Source organism: Cricetulus griseus (assembly GCF_003668045.3).
Source record: "Cricetulus griseus strain 17A/GY chromosome 1 unlocalized genomic scaffold, alternate assembly CriGri-PICRH-1.0 chr1_1, whole genome shotgun sequence".
NCBI lineage: Eukaryota > Metazoa > Chordata > Mammalia > Rodentia > Cricetidae > Cricetulus > Cricetulus griseus.
In genome coordinates, this window is record NW_023276807.1 from 214,664,183 (window position 1) to 214,681,968 (window position 17,786).

The 17,786-nt window shown below is 44.5% G+C and overlaps 1 protein-coding gene across 1 annotated transcript in view; it reads right to left on the bottom strand.

The window, feature by feature from the left end:
* Atp8a2 (ATPase phospholipid transporting 8A2) overlaps positions 1-17,786 on the bottom strand; it is a 432,334-nt gene that overhangs the window by 32,620 nt on the left and 381,928 nt on the right. Inside the window, exons 33-34 of the mRNA XM_035452970.1 lie at positions 14,211-14,299; positions 7,540-7,644 (exon numbers count right to left, since the gene is read on the bottom strand). Of these exons, the coding sequence (XP_035308861.1) occupies positions 7,540-7,644; positions 14,211-14,299 (194 nt within the window). The remainder of the gene's footprint in view (positions 1-7,539; positions 7,645-14,210; positions 14,300-17,786) is intronic.

Below are 17,786 nucleotides of genomic sequence, written 5' to 3' on the forward strand. Positions count from 1 at the left end.
CAAATTAATGCTATACAGGGTGGCCCTTCTAGACAGGGTGGCCTGCATCCTTCCCATTACAACAATGCTCCTGGAGGGATGGCTTTGGAGAGTGTTCTGACCAACCCAGACAGCAAGAAGTGTTAGCTAGAGTCTTTACAGTGCACACCCAAACACGAGGAGCGCACTCTGCTACGGACAAACCACAGACAATATAGCTCTCGGTTACCAAGCTCTTCTCTCTCTGTAGCCCTGTGCTCTCCACGTGCCTAACCCTCTGACCGATGTTTAAGATTAGTTGTCTTAAGCATGGGACTTATTTGTGCATGAATTCCACAGGTTAACCAGATTTATTGAAGGAATAGCATAGAATTATCGAATCAGCTACTTTCCCATCACTATGACAAAACTGAAAAAGAAACAATTTAAGGGGTTTAAGCCTGATAGGGAAGGGAAGGCAGGATGGAGCATCCCGGTTCATTTGCACCATGGTGGTGGGAGCACATGACGGAAGACAGCTGCCCACCTCAGACCAGACTGGGAAGCAGTGAGGCCGAAGCCTGGGCAGGTACACCTCCAGAGATTTTACTTCTATTCAACCACAGTCTTCTCTCCAACGTTTCCAGAACCTCCCAAAATAGCAACTTAAATGAGAGAACAGGCATTCAAAAACTTGAGCCTGTGAAGGACATTCAGATTCAAATTGAAACAGGCATGTTAAAGAAAATGTCATGGCTTACTAAACTAAAGTCAAAGACTGGGATTTGCGTAAGTTCATCCAAATGGTAGGTTAAATTAGTTTAGTGTGGCAGGAGAGATGGCTCACCAGGTAAAGCTCAGCTTGCTGCTAAGCCTGATGACCTGAGTTTGACTCCCCGAACCTGCACAGTAGGAGAAAGAAACTGACTCCCACAAGTTGTCCTCTGGCATCCACACACACAGGAGGCGTGCCTATGTCTCCCTCTTCCCTCAAAACTAAATGTCTATTCAGTTAAACTGAAAAGTCTATTGAGTGAATGAGACACAGAAGGGCCTTGGATATCATCTCAAAACTGTAATTACGAATCTGGCACAAAAGAGTTTTTAAAGGTTAATGCCTAAGGATTTTCATTTTATTTCCCATGAGTAGAATCCTAATGAACACTGCTGGACTCTCCACCAGTGAGTAGGACCTAGATACAATGGCTTGGCAAAATGTCCCTAAGAAGTCCCTGGAGAATAGTGAGAATGGTGTGAGAGTTGGAACCTGGGAACTGGGTGCAGAGGCTGGCCCAGGCAGGCACTGCTATTACTGGTTTAACCCACAGCATGGAACCAGTGCTACCTGGAGTCTATCTGAGGTCAGCTCTTTTGTATTAAATATAATATATATATATATATATATATATATATATATATATATATTCAGTGTATTGTGTTGGTGTACAACAGCACATGTGTGAAAATCAGAGGACAACTTTTTTTTTTTTTTTTTTTTTTGAGAGGGGGTTTCTCCCTATAGACCAGTCTGGCCCAGAACTCACAGAGATCCCAAGTGCTAGGGATTAAAGGTGTGTGCCACCACTGCCCAGCCAAAGGACAACTTTTGAGAGATGGTTCTCTTCCTCCACCATGTGGGTCCCAGGGATTGAACTCAGGTAGACAGGCTTGGCAGCAAGTGTCTTTTGCCTTCTGAGCTAACTCATCACCCCTTATAGATATATTCTTTTTAAAATGTTTATCTTTGCTATTTAAAAAATAATGAGTATACATGCACTCCTGTGTGCTAGTATGTCCATGAATTTGGGTGTCTGCAGATCCCGGAAGAAGGTGTCAGGTCCCCTGAAGTTGGCGCTACAGTTGGCTGTGAGCAGCCTGACATGAATGCTGAGCCAACTCTCCAACTCCTCTATTAACTGTTTTTCTCTGGAAGTGACCATATCTCCTTTAGCTTTTCCTCTCTGTAGCCAACTCCAAGATGAGCCAGCAAACCAGGCACCAGGTCACCTTCCTTTCCTGTCACCTCACTGAGCTCGACTTTTGCATTTCCAGCTGGTCAGTCAACTGATATTTTTGGAACTTCTTCTATGAGCCATTAACACACACACACACACACACACACACACACACACAGCTGGGGGAGAGGAACTGACAGTCTCGGGGTGGGGGTGGAGAGGACAGTGTGATCAGTACTTTAGCCAGAATCTAGAAGATAGAAGAGCTTCAGAAGGAAGGTTGAGCTCAACCCTCTGCCCATCCCCCACTGGCCCCTCCCAGCATGGAGGTGCCCAGGAATCCAAGCAGGTGTGGCAGAAGCAAACAAAAGTGATCAAAGAACAGGGATGAGGCAGCTCTCAGGAGGTCAAGTGGACAAAATGGCCTCCTGAAGAGAACAGCAGGCCTCTATTATCTAGTGGGCAGATGGCCCACAGCAAACCTGGTATAAGCAGAAGGGAGAAAAACAAGGAGTAGACACTGGGGAGGACTTGGGTCCCCACACTGGTGAGCAATCCCAGAATGAAGCGCTGGACAATAAGGAAAAGATAAGCTGACCTCGTGATGGCACGTACACTCTGAACATGTGTTCATCTAGCTGGGCACACATGTAATTTCGTGTTCATTTAATGTGCACATATGCAATCACGGCAACTACAAAGTCATGAAACTCACCCTAGGTTAGGAGGATGGATCTTCAAATGCAGCGAGTAGAATACCACACACAAACACTGCCTTTTGAGATCTGCTTGAACATCCAGGGGTGGATTTTTCTAAGTGGATGTTTGTTTATTTGGTTTTTCTTTTCGTTTTCAAGACAGTTTCTTTGTGTAGCCTTGGCTGTCCTGGACTTGCTTGGTAGACCAGGCTGGCCTTGAACTCAGAGGTCTGCTGGCCTCTGCCTCCTGGATACTGGGATTGAAGGTGCCTGCCACCACACCTGGAAGGTGTTTAAAACATTCACAAGGCCTGGGGTGGGAGGTCAGGGGTAGGGTGCTTGCCCTATGTGTTCAAGGCCCTGGCTGTTCCCCATTGCCACAGAAAACTGGCTGTGGTGTAGTGGAGTGGTACATGCCCATCATTCTGCCACTAGACAGACAGGAAGATACACATTAAAGGCAAGATTAAAAGGCAGGAAAACCTTGGAGAAGTGAGAAGAAAAAGGGTCACTCACCCAACACCTCTCATCAGCAATGAAGCAAGAATTCCAGTAATTAACAACTGGAAGGCTTTTCCCTTCCCCACCATAAACCTGCAATTTTCTAGGAATCTGACCAGAAACTCAATTTACGGGGAAAGGACATGTACTGAATCCCTGGTACAATCCTAGTGGATCCTGGTTTTATTCTATCACATTACAAATCAGCCCTGACTACCTTACAATTTCTCTTATCAAGAGAGTAATGGGGGAGGAGTCCTGAAAACCTTTTTAAATGGAACTTCAGAGCCACCAAAAAAGGCATATATGAATAATTCTAAGAGACTTAATTGCCTCTCCCTCTTGAAAAGCCCATACCTAAACTTGGGTATGTCTTACTCTTCCCCGACTCCCCCTGGAGAAGCAGAGACCTACACATGGGGATGACTTCCTAAGTGTCTTGTTCTCCTAATCCTCATGCTCGGGCCTATCTTAAAATATCTTCAATAAAAATCGCCAATTCTGCTTCATACTGGCCCAGCCTGAGATTCTTTTCTGAGCTGAAGCCTCAAATCCAGGCTTAGCCTGAGCCTCCTCAGGCTGCTGCAGCTAATGGCACGACACTGTTTCTGTCCCCAGTCTGTTGACAAATCCAAGGGCTTTGTGTAGCTCAGGGGTGGAGCATACACAAGGCCCTGAATTCACTTCCTAGTACAACACAGAAAACAAAAAACAAAACAAAAAGATCCCATCTTTTTATGAAAAAGGATGGGGCTCTCATCTTCTTTGACGGTTCACAGCTCCTCTCATAGGAGACTCTCTGGCCTGACACTTGGTTGAGACTTTGCACTCTCACAATGGCAGTCCCTTATTTCAGAAACCTTCCTCTTCCCCTCAAAGTATTAGCTGTCTATGACAGACAAAGAGACAGTGTTACTGCGTTCCTGGATTGCCCAGGGGCACACAGTAAACGGCTTAGCCATACTCCAGATCTCTGCAAAGTGCTTGTGGCCCTGCAAACTAGGGTGAGGTGATGGTGGTTCCTATACATCTCCACTGATGTCTTTGCAGGGATGACCTCTGCCTGACACACACCCACTGCTGCAGTCCTCGTAGGTCCTTTATCCCTTAAGCTCTTTCCCAGCCTATCTCCAGCATGAAAGCCTTTTCAGATGGCCCCAGCTAGATGGTCCTCTGACTGTCTGTCCATGCTGCCAAGTCTAGGTCACACAAAGAACCTTCCAGGCCATATGAAGCCCCTGGCCAGAGCTGTGCAAACATAGACCCAATATATAGAATATTCTCCTCTGGTATATCACATCAGGATTGACAATTGTGCTTCACTTAGAAATTCTTTATGCTTAGCCGGGCATTGGTGGTGCATGCCTTTAATCCCAGCACTTGGGAGGCAGAGGCAGGCGGATCTCTGTGAGTTCAAGCCCAGCCTGATCTCCAGAGCGAGTGCCAGGATAGGTTCCAAAGCTACACAGAGAAACCCTGTCTCGAGAAACCCTGTCTCGAAAAAACAAAACAAAACAAAACAAAACAACAAAAAAAAAAGAAATTCTTTATGCTTGTTTAGCAATCTCACATGGACTTGAGAATCTGTGATATGTAAGAGGGCCCATAGTCTTCTGAAGATGAAAACTTGTGCTTACCCCATTGTTGTGTATTTTATCCTTGTGACTATTTATCAATCTCAGCTTGCCTGAGTTCCCTACTCTAATTTTTGCAGCCTATGAATATGACTTTTTCAGGTCTCAAAGAACAGTGTAAGTCATCGGAAATCTAATAGGTACCGAGTACTGCATCTAAAGTGTTTGACACATAAAAGAATCCTGCCACCTAGTCACAATGTAACATTTATCTGTTTTTGTTTTTCTTCTAGTGATGGGGATGGGATCCTGGGCTAGGTAAGCACTTTACCATTGAGCTGTATCTCTATTCCCAGTTTTAAGCTTATGGAAGACAGTGATTTTTGTTTTGTTGGTTTATAGATACAAACACAATGCTTTTGTTTTTGTTTGTTTATTTGTTTGTTTTGGTTTGGTTTTTTGGTTTTTTTTTTTTTTTTTAGACAGGGTTTCTCTGTGACTTTGGAGGCTGTCCCAGAACTAGCTCTTGTAGACTAGGCTGGTCCCAAACTCATAGAGATCCGCCTGCCTCTGCCTCCCAAGTGCTGGGACTAAAGGCATGTGCTACCACCACCGGGCAAACAATGCTTAATGCCCTCACTTATTAACCAGTAAGCCATAGAGGCTGAAGAGGTGGCCCAGTGGTTAAGAGCAATTGTTGCTCTTACAAAGGACCCAGGTTCAGTTCCCAACTCCTATATGTAGACTGCAACCATTTGTAATTCTAGGTCCAAGGGATCCAGAGACCTCAGAGAACACTAGGCACATACACGGTACACATACATACATGTAGGCAAAACATTCATATACACAAAATAAAGTAAATAAATCTAAAATATTTTTTAAAAGTAAGCCATAAACAAAACCCAAACTACAATGCTAACCATGTGTTCTGAAAACTTCCCTCAAATATCTATAGCTTTCTGAAACAATATTTCCAAAACCTCCAAAATATTTGAGTGTCTGTGTGTGTGTGTGTGTGTGTGTGTGTGTGTGTGTGTGTGTTTAGGCCAGAGGACAACCCTGGGTGTAATTCCTCCTACCTTAATTTTTGGAGACTGGTTTCTAACTAGACTAGACCAGCTGGCCAGGGAGCTTTACAAATACACCCATCTCCACCTCCCCCAGTATTGGGGTGAAGAACTCACTGTGTGTTACACTTGCTGCTTTCATGGAGTTCCAGTGGTGAGGCTTCTAATCCATCATCTTACCCAGACATCTCTGCAGTGATGGGCTTGCAAGTGCTACCGTGCTTGGCTTTTTACACCCTCGGTGTTGAACTCAGGTCCCTATGCTTGCCCATGAACACTTTATGGACTGAGCTACAGTCCCAGCCCAAATTCCCCTGGTTACAAACCAAGTATCTTTGATTTTATTGCTGTAAAAGATAGTTCCAACAAGTTCAACATAAAACAAAGTAGAAACTTCTAGAAGTACTTCTAGGTCTTTGTTTCACTAGAAGTTAGCTACAGATTTCCTTCCAGGCGATTAGGAGAAGAACACTCAGAATTTTCTAGATTTCTGCATTAAACATGGCCATCTTTCTACACTGCAGATGATCCCCCAGAGCCATACAGATTTCTGATAAATTTATCCTGACTAGATGAACTCATGGGAGGAAAGGCACACTCGTCACAGTCACCTGTTGAGTGTAGGGCTGAGCAGCTGGTCACTTGGTGACAAAGGAGGTGAAGCAGCAGCTTCTCTGCTGTGGTATTTGAACGTAATTGGCCCCCCATAAGCTCATACAGGGTGGCACTATTAAGAGGTATGGCCTTGTTGGAGTAGGTATAACCTTGTTGTAGGAAGTGTGTCACTTTATGGGTGGGCTTTGAGGTCTCAAAGATGTTCAAAATACTACCCAGTGTCTCAGTTCATTTCCTGTTGCCTCTGGATCAGAATGTAGGACTCTCAGCTACTTCTCCAGCACCATGTCTGCCTGTACGCCACCATGTCCTACCATGATGATAATGGACTGAACCTCTGAACTGTTAGTCACCCAATTAAATGTTTTCTTTATAAGAGTTGCCATGATCAGGGTGTCTCTTCGCAACAATAGAAACTTTAAGACATATTTCAAGAGTCTTCTCAATCTTTCTCAAATCTAAGTCATGATAATTCATCAGAAATATCCCCATTCAGAGGGCTGGAGAGATGGCTCAGTGGCTACGAGTACTGGCTGCTTTCACAGAGGATTGTGGTTCAATTCCTAGTACCCAGATAGTGACTCATAACCATTTCTGTAACTCTAGACCAGGGGGTCTGACCCTCTCTTCTGGCCTCTGTAGGTACCACACACATGTGGTACACACACAGACAGACATTAGATGCAGGCAAAACACCCATACACATAAAATATAACCAAAGGGGAGAACCCCCTCAGGTCTACGGAATTAGACAGTAATGAAACTTTCATGGGCAGCTAAAGCTTTCCATCATTAACCACATACTCTACTTGCTCAGCCTTGGGTAACATGATTGGGCCTGAAACAAAAAGGCCTGGCTCTTGGAGCCTCTTTAAATCCTATCTCTTCCCCTTTAAGAGAATATTGCTGTGCTGTCAATTATTCACAAGACTGTTCTGTCCACATCCCAAACCCAACAAAACCACTACTATTACCTGGGGGACAGGCCCAGTGACCCAGAAACTCAGATTCTCATGGCTTCTGAGGAGATGCAATCTGAAGCTCATCATGACTGCATTCCTAGCATGTAATCAGAACGCCTGAAACTGAGCCCACCATGCTCCCCTTGAAAACTAGCCAAAGAGGAGAAATAGGAGACGGCAGGGGACAGGAGAACAGGGCAGCCCACCTCTTTGCATTACTGTCTCGCAGCATTGCTTTCCCCATCACTCGGGACTTGGTCTCCAGCTCCTGCACCTCCTCCAGCAGCGTCTTTTTGCAGGTGTGCTTGGCCCTGGAGCAGAAGAAGCAAACAAAGAAGATGGCATGTGACCAGTGACACAGCTGTGAAGACTGCTAATCACTCTCCCTACCACACCTAGATGCCCTCTCTCTGGACAAGCTGAGCATGTTACAGGAGCTTCATGTCCCCAGCCCAAAGCATCCTGAGTACCCCGATGAGACCTGGATTGTGAAATGTACATATCATACCCCGTAAAAGCTGAGGACCAGGCAATTCTAACCAAGGACTTGAGGAGCCCGAAGATCAAAGGGTTGGTCCCTAGAGCTTTTACTGCAGGATAGTTTAAACCTTTCTTTCTCTTTGCATAGCCTCTGGCTCCTTGTTTTCTGCTCAGCTGGGTCACAGTGCCTGGGGTTAGTAGTTCTTGTCTCCCTGTTTACTGTAGAAAGAGCCACTACCTCAGCAGACGTGAGGTTTAGGATACCAGAGCTCATGTTCTCAGTGCAAAACCTTGGTGTGAGGTTTGGAGTCGATACACACCCAGTGCAGCTTTCCCATCCTCCTCTGGCCCTGGCTTACTCAGGAAACCCAGAGTTGGTTTCCTGCCACTATGGGAAACCTGGCCTGAGGCTTGGTTCCTCTTGGGTAGTGGAAGAATTACCCGCTCCCTTTTCCTAGCTAAACAAAATCCCTTGCCATGGTCAAATAATCTGTCTATCTCAGGTTCCTCTAAAATGGGAGCTAAACCGTAACCTGTTGAATTCATATATCCAACTCCTGTGCTGGACCCCATGGCTGTGCACATCCTGGTGTAACTAAAAACTACATTGTCATCACCAAGGCAGTGTCTCCTAAAGAGCTCACTTTCTGGTTTCAAGACATTTTATCTCTTTTTGTTTTTGCTATGCTGGGAATTGAGCCCTACCACAGTACATGCAAGGCAAATGCTCTGCCACTGAGCTAACCTTCCACTGCCCCAGCTTAATAGCCCCCCTCTCCATTCTATTTCCTCATTAAATAAATCTTATGTCTATGCGTTAATTTTGTAAAATTTGAAACTAAGCAAAAACTACACAAAACTAAAATTGATCCTCTGGTTGGAAATGTATAGGTAAAGAAAAGGCATTTAACAATAGGTAAAGAAATAGGCTGGGAATGTAACTCAGTCGTAGAGCACAAGGCCTGAGGCTCAGTTCCTAGCACCACTGCCACCACCATCACCACCATCAGCAGCAGCACCATCACCATCAGCAGCACCATCAGCAGCAGCACCACCACCACCTTCACTACCACCAAAAACAATAAAAAGGGAAAGAAAAAAAAAGTAGGACAGATAAAGAAAGCAAACACTGCATAAAGAAGGTCATGACAATCATAAGTGAGCGGGGCTGCTAATCTTCCTTAGGAACAGCTTTGCTGATGAACTCAGTTTAAGGAACTTGTTCGGCAACAAGATGCAGATAGGATAGTAACCAGAGCTGAGTATGACAGCTCAGAAGTGAAAATGGTGACTGGGAACATTTTGGAGACGGGGGTTTGCTCCTCCCATCAGCCCTCTGCATGTAAGGACAGTGGACCTGCTCAGATAAAGCCGGGTCACCAGCACTTCATGTTAATCTGTAATGGAGTACTATCAGGAAGACATGGGACATGCGCCTGCCATCCTTCCCCACAGAGTAAACAAGCCAAAACCACACAGGCTTTAACACATAATACCTTAACTACTTCAAACGGAGTTCTGAAGCTCAGTGTTGATAAAATACCAAGTTCAAAGTAGGGACCATGGAATTTTAAGTTAAACAATAAATGAGAAAATGGCCAATATTTTGCAGGAGAGAGAAAGGACATTAAAACATGCTGTCCAATATTGCTGAATGGTCCTGGTCCCATATAATCTTATGGGCCGTGTTGATAATAAACTAAGTGGCATGCTCCAACCTGCTCAAAGTCACTTTACACTGGGGTGGCATGCTTCCCCACACTGCTCTCCTTTTTGCGCAGGACAGTCAACCTCTGTGCTAGCCCTAATTCTGTCTTCTGGGCCAGGAGAGACAAAGTTGCTGGGGCTTGAGATAGGAAGAGGAGGCATGGAGTGGGAGCAGGATAATGGATCCGGAAGCCTAGGCCAAAAATAAAGAATGTGACACCCAGCATGCAGATCCTTGCCTTGGGAGAGCAATGGTTTGCTCGCTTCCATAAACCCATAAACTGTTTTCTCTGAGGATGCAGAGCCAGACAGGCTTCTATGAACTAGGCTTGGAACACAGTCACTGATGAGAGCCTTAGGTTGTAAGCCTAGGGAAGCATGTAGCATTTGAGTAGAAGGATGCCAGAAATTTAAAACCACTCCCTCAAGTACTATGACCTGCTAAGGGCAGAAGTAGGTAGAAAGGTGATCTTAATTCTCCCTGTAGCACATGCCTGCAGTGATTTCACACTGACCAGTTATCAAGGCAAAGCTATAAGCATTTGCCATTGTTGTGGAGGCCTGTCTCACTGAGAGCTGGGGTTTGGGTCATAGCTGTGACGTTAGATTATCTGTGCCTTTTCCCCCAGTGGCCCAGGTTCCTTCATCTCATCTCATTCAAGACACCAGGTGACTACAGAATAGATAGAATGGAGACATCTGGGGGTTGACAGATAAGTCACTGGGAGCTTTCCAACCCAGGAAAAGGCATCTCCAGGTTTTAAGGGACTTTTTAAAAATTAGCTTTAGTTGTACGAAAGAGTGGGTTTCGCTGTGAGATTTTCACACATCCATATGATCATATATATTTGTGTGCGTGTGTGTGTTGTGTGTGTATATATGATATATATGTATATATGATAATTTTCAGCCCCTCCGATACCTTCTCTAGTCTACCTCTCTTTGGTCTCAGTCCTTCTCTGCTTTCATGTCCCCTTAGGTACTCTAAAAAGAAACAGCTGGGGTTGGTATCTTGAACTTTTCATCTTTTTGTTTCTAAAGCTTACTGTCTGAGCTCCCTCTTTTGCATGCAAGAACAGTAAATCATCCGGAAACATCAAATTCCAACTGTGGATGAAAATGGAAGGACAATGTGCTTCAAGAGAAATTGGTTTGGTTAGGATTTTAAAAAAGAATCAAGGCCCATTTGTACCCAGAAATTGCTTTTATTGCCATTTAACTACCTATCTGGAGTTATAAGGAAATGAAGTCATTCTGGAACTGGGGAATGTATTGTATGATGCCTAGTAAAAAAAGACAGAATAGTTTGATAAAAGAAAGCATGTTCCTCCATGTTCGGTGGCCTTGAGCTTTATGCCATTTATAGAGAGTGACAGTAACCAATTTCTTCTGGATGCAGAGCCATACCTGGCAGCTTGCTTAAGCACACTGTCACAGGTGAGCATTTTGGGAGCGCGCAGGCTAACAGATATTAAAATAATTCTGGACAATTTACACTCCATGAGTCTAACAATAGTCCTCATTAGCCAGGGGTCACATATAGTCAATTATATTAATAAACAATCTGGCCATTTGAGCCCTCATAAAGCATTTGAGAAGTAATAGGGCAGGCTTTTTATGGTGTTCCAAATCAGACTTAAGGCAGTCTAAAAATGGGTCTTCGTCCAGAAAGCTGACAAACTTGGTGGAAAAGTGAATTACCTCATTCCATTTCTCTCTTTGTAATCTTAGCAGCTCAGGTCCTGGAATGGGAGTGCAGATCTGGCCAAAGGAAGTAAGAGGTGCCTAGAAGCGAGTCACTCACTGTCTTAGGTGCTCATAGATGTCCCCTTGAAAAGTTAGGCATGTTCTGTGATGAAGTTTTTAAAGACATGCCAACCAGTCCTAGGGTGGCAATGCCTGCAGTACCAGCAGCATTCATGAAACCAAGACAGGAGAATCTTGGCATCAATGCTAGCTTGGGCTATGCAGAAAGAACTTATCTCAAAAAAGCCCAACCCAAACCAAACCAAACCCCAAACAACAACAACAACAACAACAACAAAAAAAACCCAAAGGAAAAAACAAGGGCTGGGAGTGTAGCTCAGTGGGAGATTTGCTAGTACAGGACTGGGAGAGAGAGAGAAGAAATCAAACGATGGGTAGATGGAGACATAGTGGTTCTCAATCTTCCTAATACTGCGACCCTTTAATACAGTTCTTCATGTTATGGTGACCCTCAGCCATAAAATTATTTCATTGCTACTTCATAACTGTAATTTGCCACTGTTATGAATCATAATGTAAATAAATAATATGCGATCTCCAAAGGGATTGTGACCCACAGATTGAGAATCACTGTTGTAGAGCGTGGTGGGGCATGGGAATGTGGAGAACATTTCTAAAACTTTGCATAACTGCATGCAGTTCAGACACAAAGATCACAGGTGAGTTTTGTGGCTTTGCCAGGGGCAATTAGTCTACCACATGCTTTCTCTCCTTGGGAGGAGCCACCAGATTTACTGGCAAATGTTTCCAGCATGGAGTATGATATCACATAGGATATGGACCCCATGCTCTGTGGGACAATGCCCACATACACTCATAAAACTCTTGTTCTTCGGGATGGGGACGGCACAAGGTTAGACACCAAACAGACATTGCAAAAGGGTGTATACTATAGGCTCTTCCAAATGTCAGCTAATTTAACACACGGTTCTAGCTCTTCTCAATAATGCAAGAGCAAAATGCTTTCAGGAAGTGGTTATGCAAATCAGTAGGGCCCCTTCTGGCTCTGTCAGACTCAGTAGGGCCCCTTCTGGCTCTGTCAGACGATAGAATGCCATTCCTAGGAGAAGCTGTGCTTGCCACTCCTAACAGGCAGCAGGCAGCAGCTGCCAGGGCCTCAACAATACAACAGGCAAGGGTAGCCTTCCCCACTGGCTCCTCAGACCTCTCTGTGGGGCTCTGGTCCAGGCTGGAACCCCGCTGGCAGGCTCCTTGGAGAGAAAGTGACTTTTACTCTTTCCATATGCTGGAGCTGGAAGTAGTACCATCTGATTTATCATCGTTAAAATGTAAATGGTGCTAATTTTATAGCCTACGTCTTGCTGGAGGGAGGAGATCATTTGTTTAATGGTGACAGAGGACTTGTACTTGAAATGCATTTGAGGAGGTTCTGCAGACACAGGAGGCAGAACATTCCCAATCCATAAACCTCTCTTTGAAATGAAACAAAGATACTTTTGCTGAAGACCCTCTTGGCAGAAGGAATGAAACTCAATAAAAACCTGTTTTCATGACATTAATTCAAGATAGCTGAATTAAGATAGTTGGGGATGAATTTGTGAGCCTATAACTACTTCCCATCAGACAGACAAGCCAAAAAGAAGCTCGCCCCTAAAACTAACTTTTTTGCAGAAGTGTACAAATTCAGCTAGGGAATAAACATATTGTGCCAATATTCAGCCTACTGGCTCAAGGAACAAGTAAAGGAATGAATTTTTCCTCACAGTGCATCTATTAGGTTAAGGAAACACCTTTCCTGGCTATAACCATCCCAAAGGATCCAATTATGCCATTTACAGAACATAGTTATAGCAAATGAAACAGAAGCAGTTAGTTAGCGAAAGCATTTAAGAAGTTGAAATCATTTGGTTTTGAGTAGTAGTCAAAAAACTAGCAAAAGAAAAACATAAACAAAATATTCATTCTATGAAAATGATTGCCTTCCCTCTCTCTGCATCAGCATAATCAGTTGTCAAGATAACGTCCAAATGAAGACTTTTTCAAAAGATACCCCCGTCAGGCAAGAATAATTCCTGCTGAGTGTGGGAGGAATGATGAGATAAAAATGAGACCCGATGTCTTTTCCTGGAAGGCTTGGGTTAAAAATCTCATTTTGCTACCTCAGGGCCCTGAAATAATTGTGGTTTGCCCAAGCTAGAAGTCTCAATTTTCAGGGAACTTCGCTGTATTTCTAGGAGGAACTGGGCCCATTCAAACCTAAACCAAGACTATGGGCATTAGAGCCATCTCTCAGTTACTCCTGAATGGAATTAAAGGTTATATTCTCTTGGGACATCAGTGCTTCTTTTATATTTTAGGAATGATAACATTTCAGACATAGGAGCAGGAAGCAAGTTTGAATCAATTTCCATGTAATCTGCATTATGATTTTATATTTGTGATGTGATTTTCTTAGAGTTCTTGAGAAGAATTTGATTGGCGGGATTCCTGCTGTGAGTTGGTTAGAAGGATGAGGCATCCTTCGCTTTTGTCATGGAAGTGACTTACATGCATATATATGGTTTTCTACTGTACATGGGGCTTTGAGCCAGGCACTATTTGTGGTTGCTTGGCATCAGCTTTAAGATGTGAAATGAGTGTCTGGTGGTGTTTCCAAAGCATGATGAAATGTGTTTGTGTTTGGAAACAGCCAGGCAGTCACACCCGAGGCAACGCCCCTATTGACTGTCAGGTGACCTCTGCTCAGTACTCCTTTTCCGATGCATTTTCCAATCAAAATGAAGCAAAGCTTAAACTTAAAACAAACAAACAAAAAACAAAACAAAACAAAAACAAAAAAAAACCCTTTCTTTGACAAGGGTCAGGAGTCCTGTTTCTTCTTAATTCCCCTAGCCCCGACGAGAGAGGCAGCTGCAAGGACAGATGTGCAGGGCCTCAAGGAAGGACTTCACTATTTACTTACGCTCTCCACATCACATCTTCAATCAAACATGCAGTTGGAACCAGGAACAATCCCAACCAGAAGTATGCAGAGCTCAGGACCATAGTTGCCTGCAGGAAACACAAGTCACAGTCTATTATAGGTTCTCCTTCAAACAGTGGGGTGTGACTTAATAAGTATAGAAGAGCCTGCAACATGGAAACAATGGAAAGTATTAAATCCAGGGATAGGCTGGGGACGGATGGAATGATTCCTTGTCTGGTCTCCGCCGGTTCTCACCTCCATTCTTTCTGTTGTGCTGTTGTCCCTGCCTTGGAACGTCAAGCTCCCTCCTCAACAGAATGCTGTTCTAATGCCCCCCCCTCCCTGCCAAGAGAAATGTTAGAGCCATCTTTCTTGTGGAATAAACTGCTTCCTGGGGCTCCCTTTATTCATTGTGCAGCTGACCCTAAAGGTCCATGCTTCCCCCATTTGTAAGTGGAAGATGTCCATATTAGAGACCCTGGCTTCAGGGAGTTGAAAATGTGGGGTCTGTTATGGGTAAGCATGGCAGTTATGGGAGAGCATCTTTGTTAGATTTTATTTGTAGTTTTCACCATTTTTCTGTCTTTTTTTTTTTTTTTTTTGAGATGGGTCTCTGATCTGTAACTTGGGTCTTTCAACTCCTGATCCTATAGCTTTAATGTCCCCAGGCAGGGGACCACATGCTGGGCTTACGAAGACAAGGTAAGGAAGGCAGAGTGAGCCAGTGATGGAGGCAAGACAATCAGTTTAAGGGACAGCCTGGTTATGTGAGATGCTGTATCAATAACCCCTCTCTCAACTAACAACAGCATCAGCAGCACAACAAACCAACCCCAAACACCACAAGCCAAAGACAGCTAGAGTGGGATGGAAAGGGGACAGACGGCACCGAGCACAGCTTTTGGTGGACTTCCTTGCTCCCAGCAGGCTAAGCCCAGGACAGTTTGGGTTGGCAACATAGAGGCTAGGAGGCAGAGAGCCACAGCTAACTGTGGTAAGGGAGACACTTGGGACACAAGCAGAGGCAGGAAATGGGGACTGGAGCTCCCTGGCTCCTCAGAGTTTGGTTTTGAGTAAACAAAAGTCAGGAGCATGAAGCCGGCTGATGATTGGCAAGGCAGTTTCCCATGGCAGCTGTGGGGCTAATGCTGCAGATTTAAAATATAGCTGGGTCCCGCTGTTCCCTGGGTTTTCTTTCCATTTCATTGACATGTTTTGCTAGAACTTAGTGCACAGTAGGGTGAGGTTCACGGAAGTGAGGGTTGCAGAGGTGAAGTCCGAAGGAGAAAAAGAGCAGAGAGACGGAGACTGTCATCTCACCACCTCACAGGGACTTCAGGGGTGGAGGGTCAGGGGGATCCCAAAGCGACTCCTATTCTATGGATGCACCCTGGTCCCAGCCTGGCATCCAAGCATCAGGCCACCTTGTTGCTTTCTCTGCCTGCAGGGCCTCTGTGATAGGGTCCCTAGTCAGAAGCACCTACACAGCCCCTCTGGACAAGCCCACATCTGACCACAGCCTTTTGCCTCTGAGTTCCATCGTATGGTCCTGCTTGTGGCTCTTGGCATCCATGACAATTATCCTGACACACTGTGAAGTTTGAGGCAGAGGAAACCAAAGCACAGCTTGGCCCCTGCTTTTCCCCAAAATTGAAAGTATCAATTTGTTGAAAGAGACATTTAAAAGTATTCAAAGACATGAGTGTATTTTCCTACCAATTACCCTTCTGAGAATTCATCCCAAGAAGGGAAAGCATGAAAAGCATGGAATATTCTTGAGAGTGCTCTGTAGCATAGAAAAGAGAAGGAATATAATGGCTTCCTGAATGGATTATAGTCTGCAGTGAAAGAAACATTACACTTACTGTATGGACACAGAGATGTCACCTTATATTGCTAATTAACCAGAAGGGTTCTAAGACCCCTCCAAGGGATTCTGTCATGGGGTCCAAGCCTCAATCTAAGCCTGAAGAGTTCTTTCCAGATACATTGAGGAAACCCAGGGAACATGACCCCCAAATACTGCATCCGGGAGTACTGGGTAATTTTAATCATGCATATAAGGGTCAGAAAGTGCTGATGGGCTTTTCTCTATCGTTCCTGCTTCCACCTGGAGAACAGTTCCAGCAACTATGATCCCCATGGCCTTCAGTCTTCTTACTGGAAGGCCATCAATGAGAAGGATTAAATTTCTCTCATGGAGGAAGAAACCCCAAGTCAAACAAGACACCAGGATCAAATGGAACACCAGTGAACCTTGGCCCTTCAGACTCATTCTCAGCTTTGAAGATCATTTTCTCTTTCTTGACAACTGCCTGCATGCCCATCTTCTCTCTTCCCGGTAGAGTTTCTAGGTCTTGGAGGGTAACTGGGAACTCTCTTTCTTGTGGTGCCCAGTGTGAGAAAATACATACACACATTTCCCCAGCTACTCTCTGCCCATTGTCAGTTGATTTCAGTAGATTTGAAGTGTCACTGGTTGAAGGGAAAAGAGAAAGGATGTTTCCCCCAATCATATACCTGCAAGTCCTTGTATCTTTGTGCATTAGGTGTTATACACACTGCTAATCTCTATCAACACACACTGTGGTGTTTTTGTTCTGTTGTGTTATACCCTCACCTTTAATAAACTTTGCAGGCCAGGTGTGGTGGTGCATACCTTTAATCCCAGGAGCAGAGGTGGCTGATCTCTGTGAGTTCAAGGCCCAGCCAGGTCTACAGTGAGTTCTGAACCAGGAAGGCTACATAATAAGACCATGCCTCAGAAAGAAAATAAAACCTACCAACTAACCAAACAAAAACTTTCCTGAATGCAAAGTCAATGGAATGACTCGTACACTGGTGACCTGGCCAGGATCTACCCTGTCACACATGCAGCTGCTTACATGACTGGGACAAACAAGCAATTTCCCATCAAACACATGTCTGGGTGGCAGCAAAAATGAGTTGTATTCTCATATCACTTTGTCTATCTCTACTTCCTGTTTTTCTAAAGAAAACATGTGTTATTTAAATGACACCAAGGTCAACTTCTACCTTACACCAAGGCAACCTAGGCAGGGGCTGAACTGGCTTCTCTTACTGACTGTCTGCAGAGCCTTACTGTTACTATGAAGGGCCAGGCTGGTGCTTGGTTCCTGGTGGAATGGGATCTGGCTCTACTTTGGAGGTTATGGACAGAAACATCTGCTAGGTTCATTTTTTAGAGTCCAGTTATTCCACAATGATGCTATGTCAGAAACTCAAAGAGAGCCATGGGTGCAGAATGAAAGGAGGAACATGAACTTGGGCTCCCTCCTTAGAAGTCCAAAGCCTCCTCCCAAATGAACAATGCCTTCATGCAGATTTTTAGAACAACCTTTCCACTGTTGGTCTTTAAAGCTAGGACTATGAATATAGAGCATACATAACTGACATTAAAGGTGTGTCTCAGAAAAGTTGGAAAGATGTGGTAAGTGTGGAGAAGGCTACAGCTTACCTGTAAGGAACAAGGACTAAGGTTGTTATTTGCCGCTGTGATGCGGGATGTCCCTCGGAATGCTGTGACTATATGTTTCTCTTATTGGTTGATAA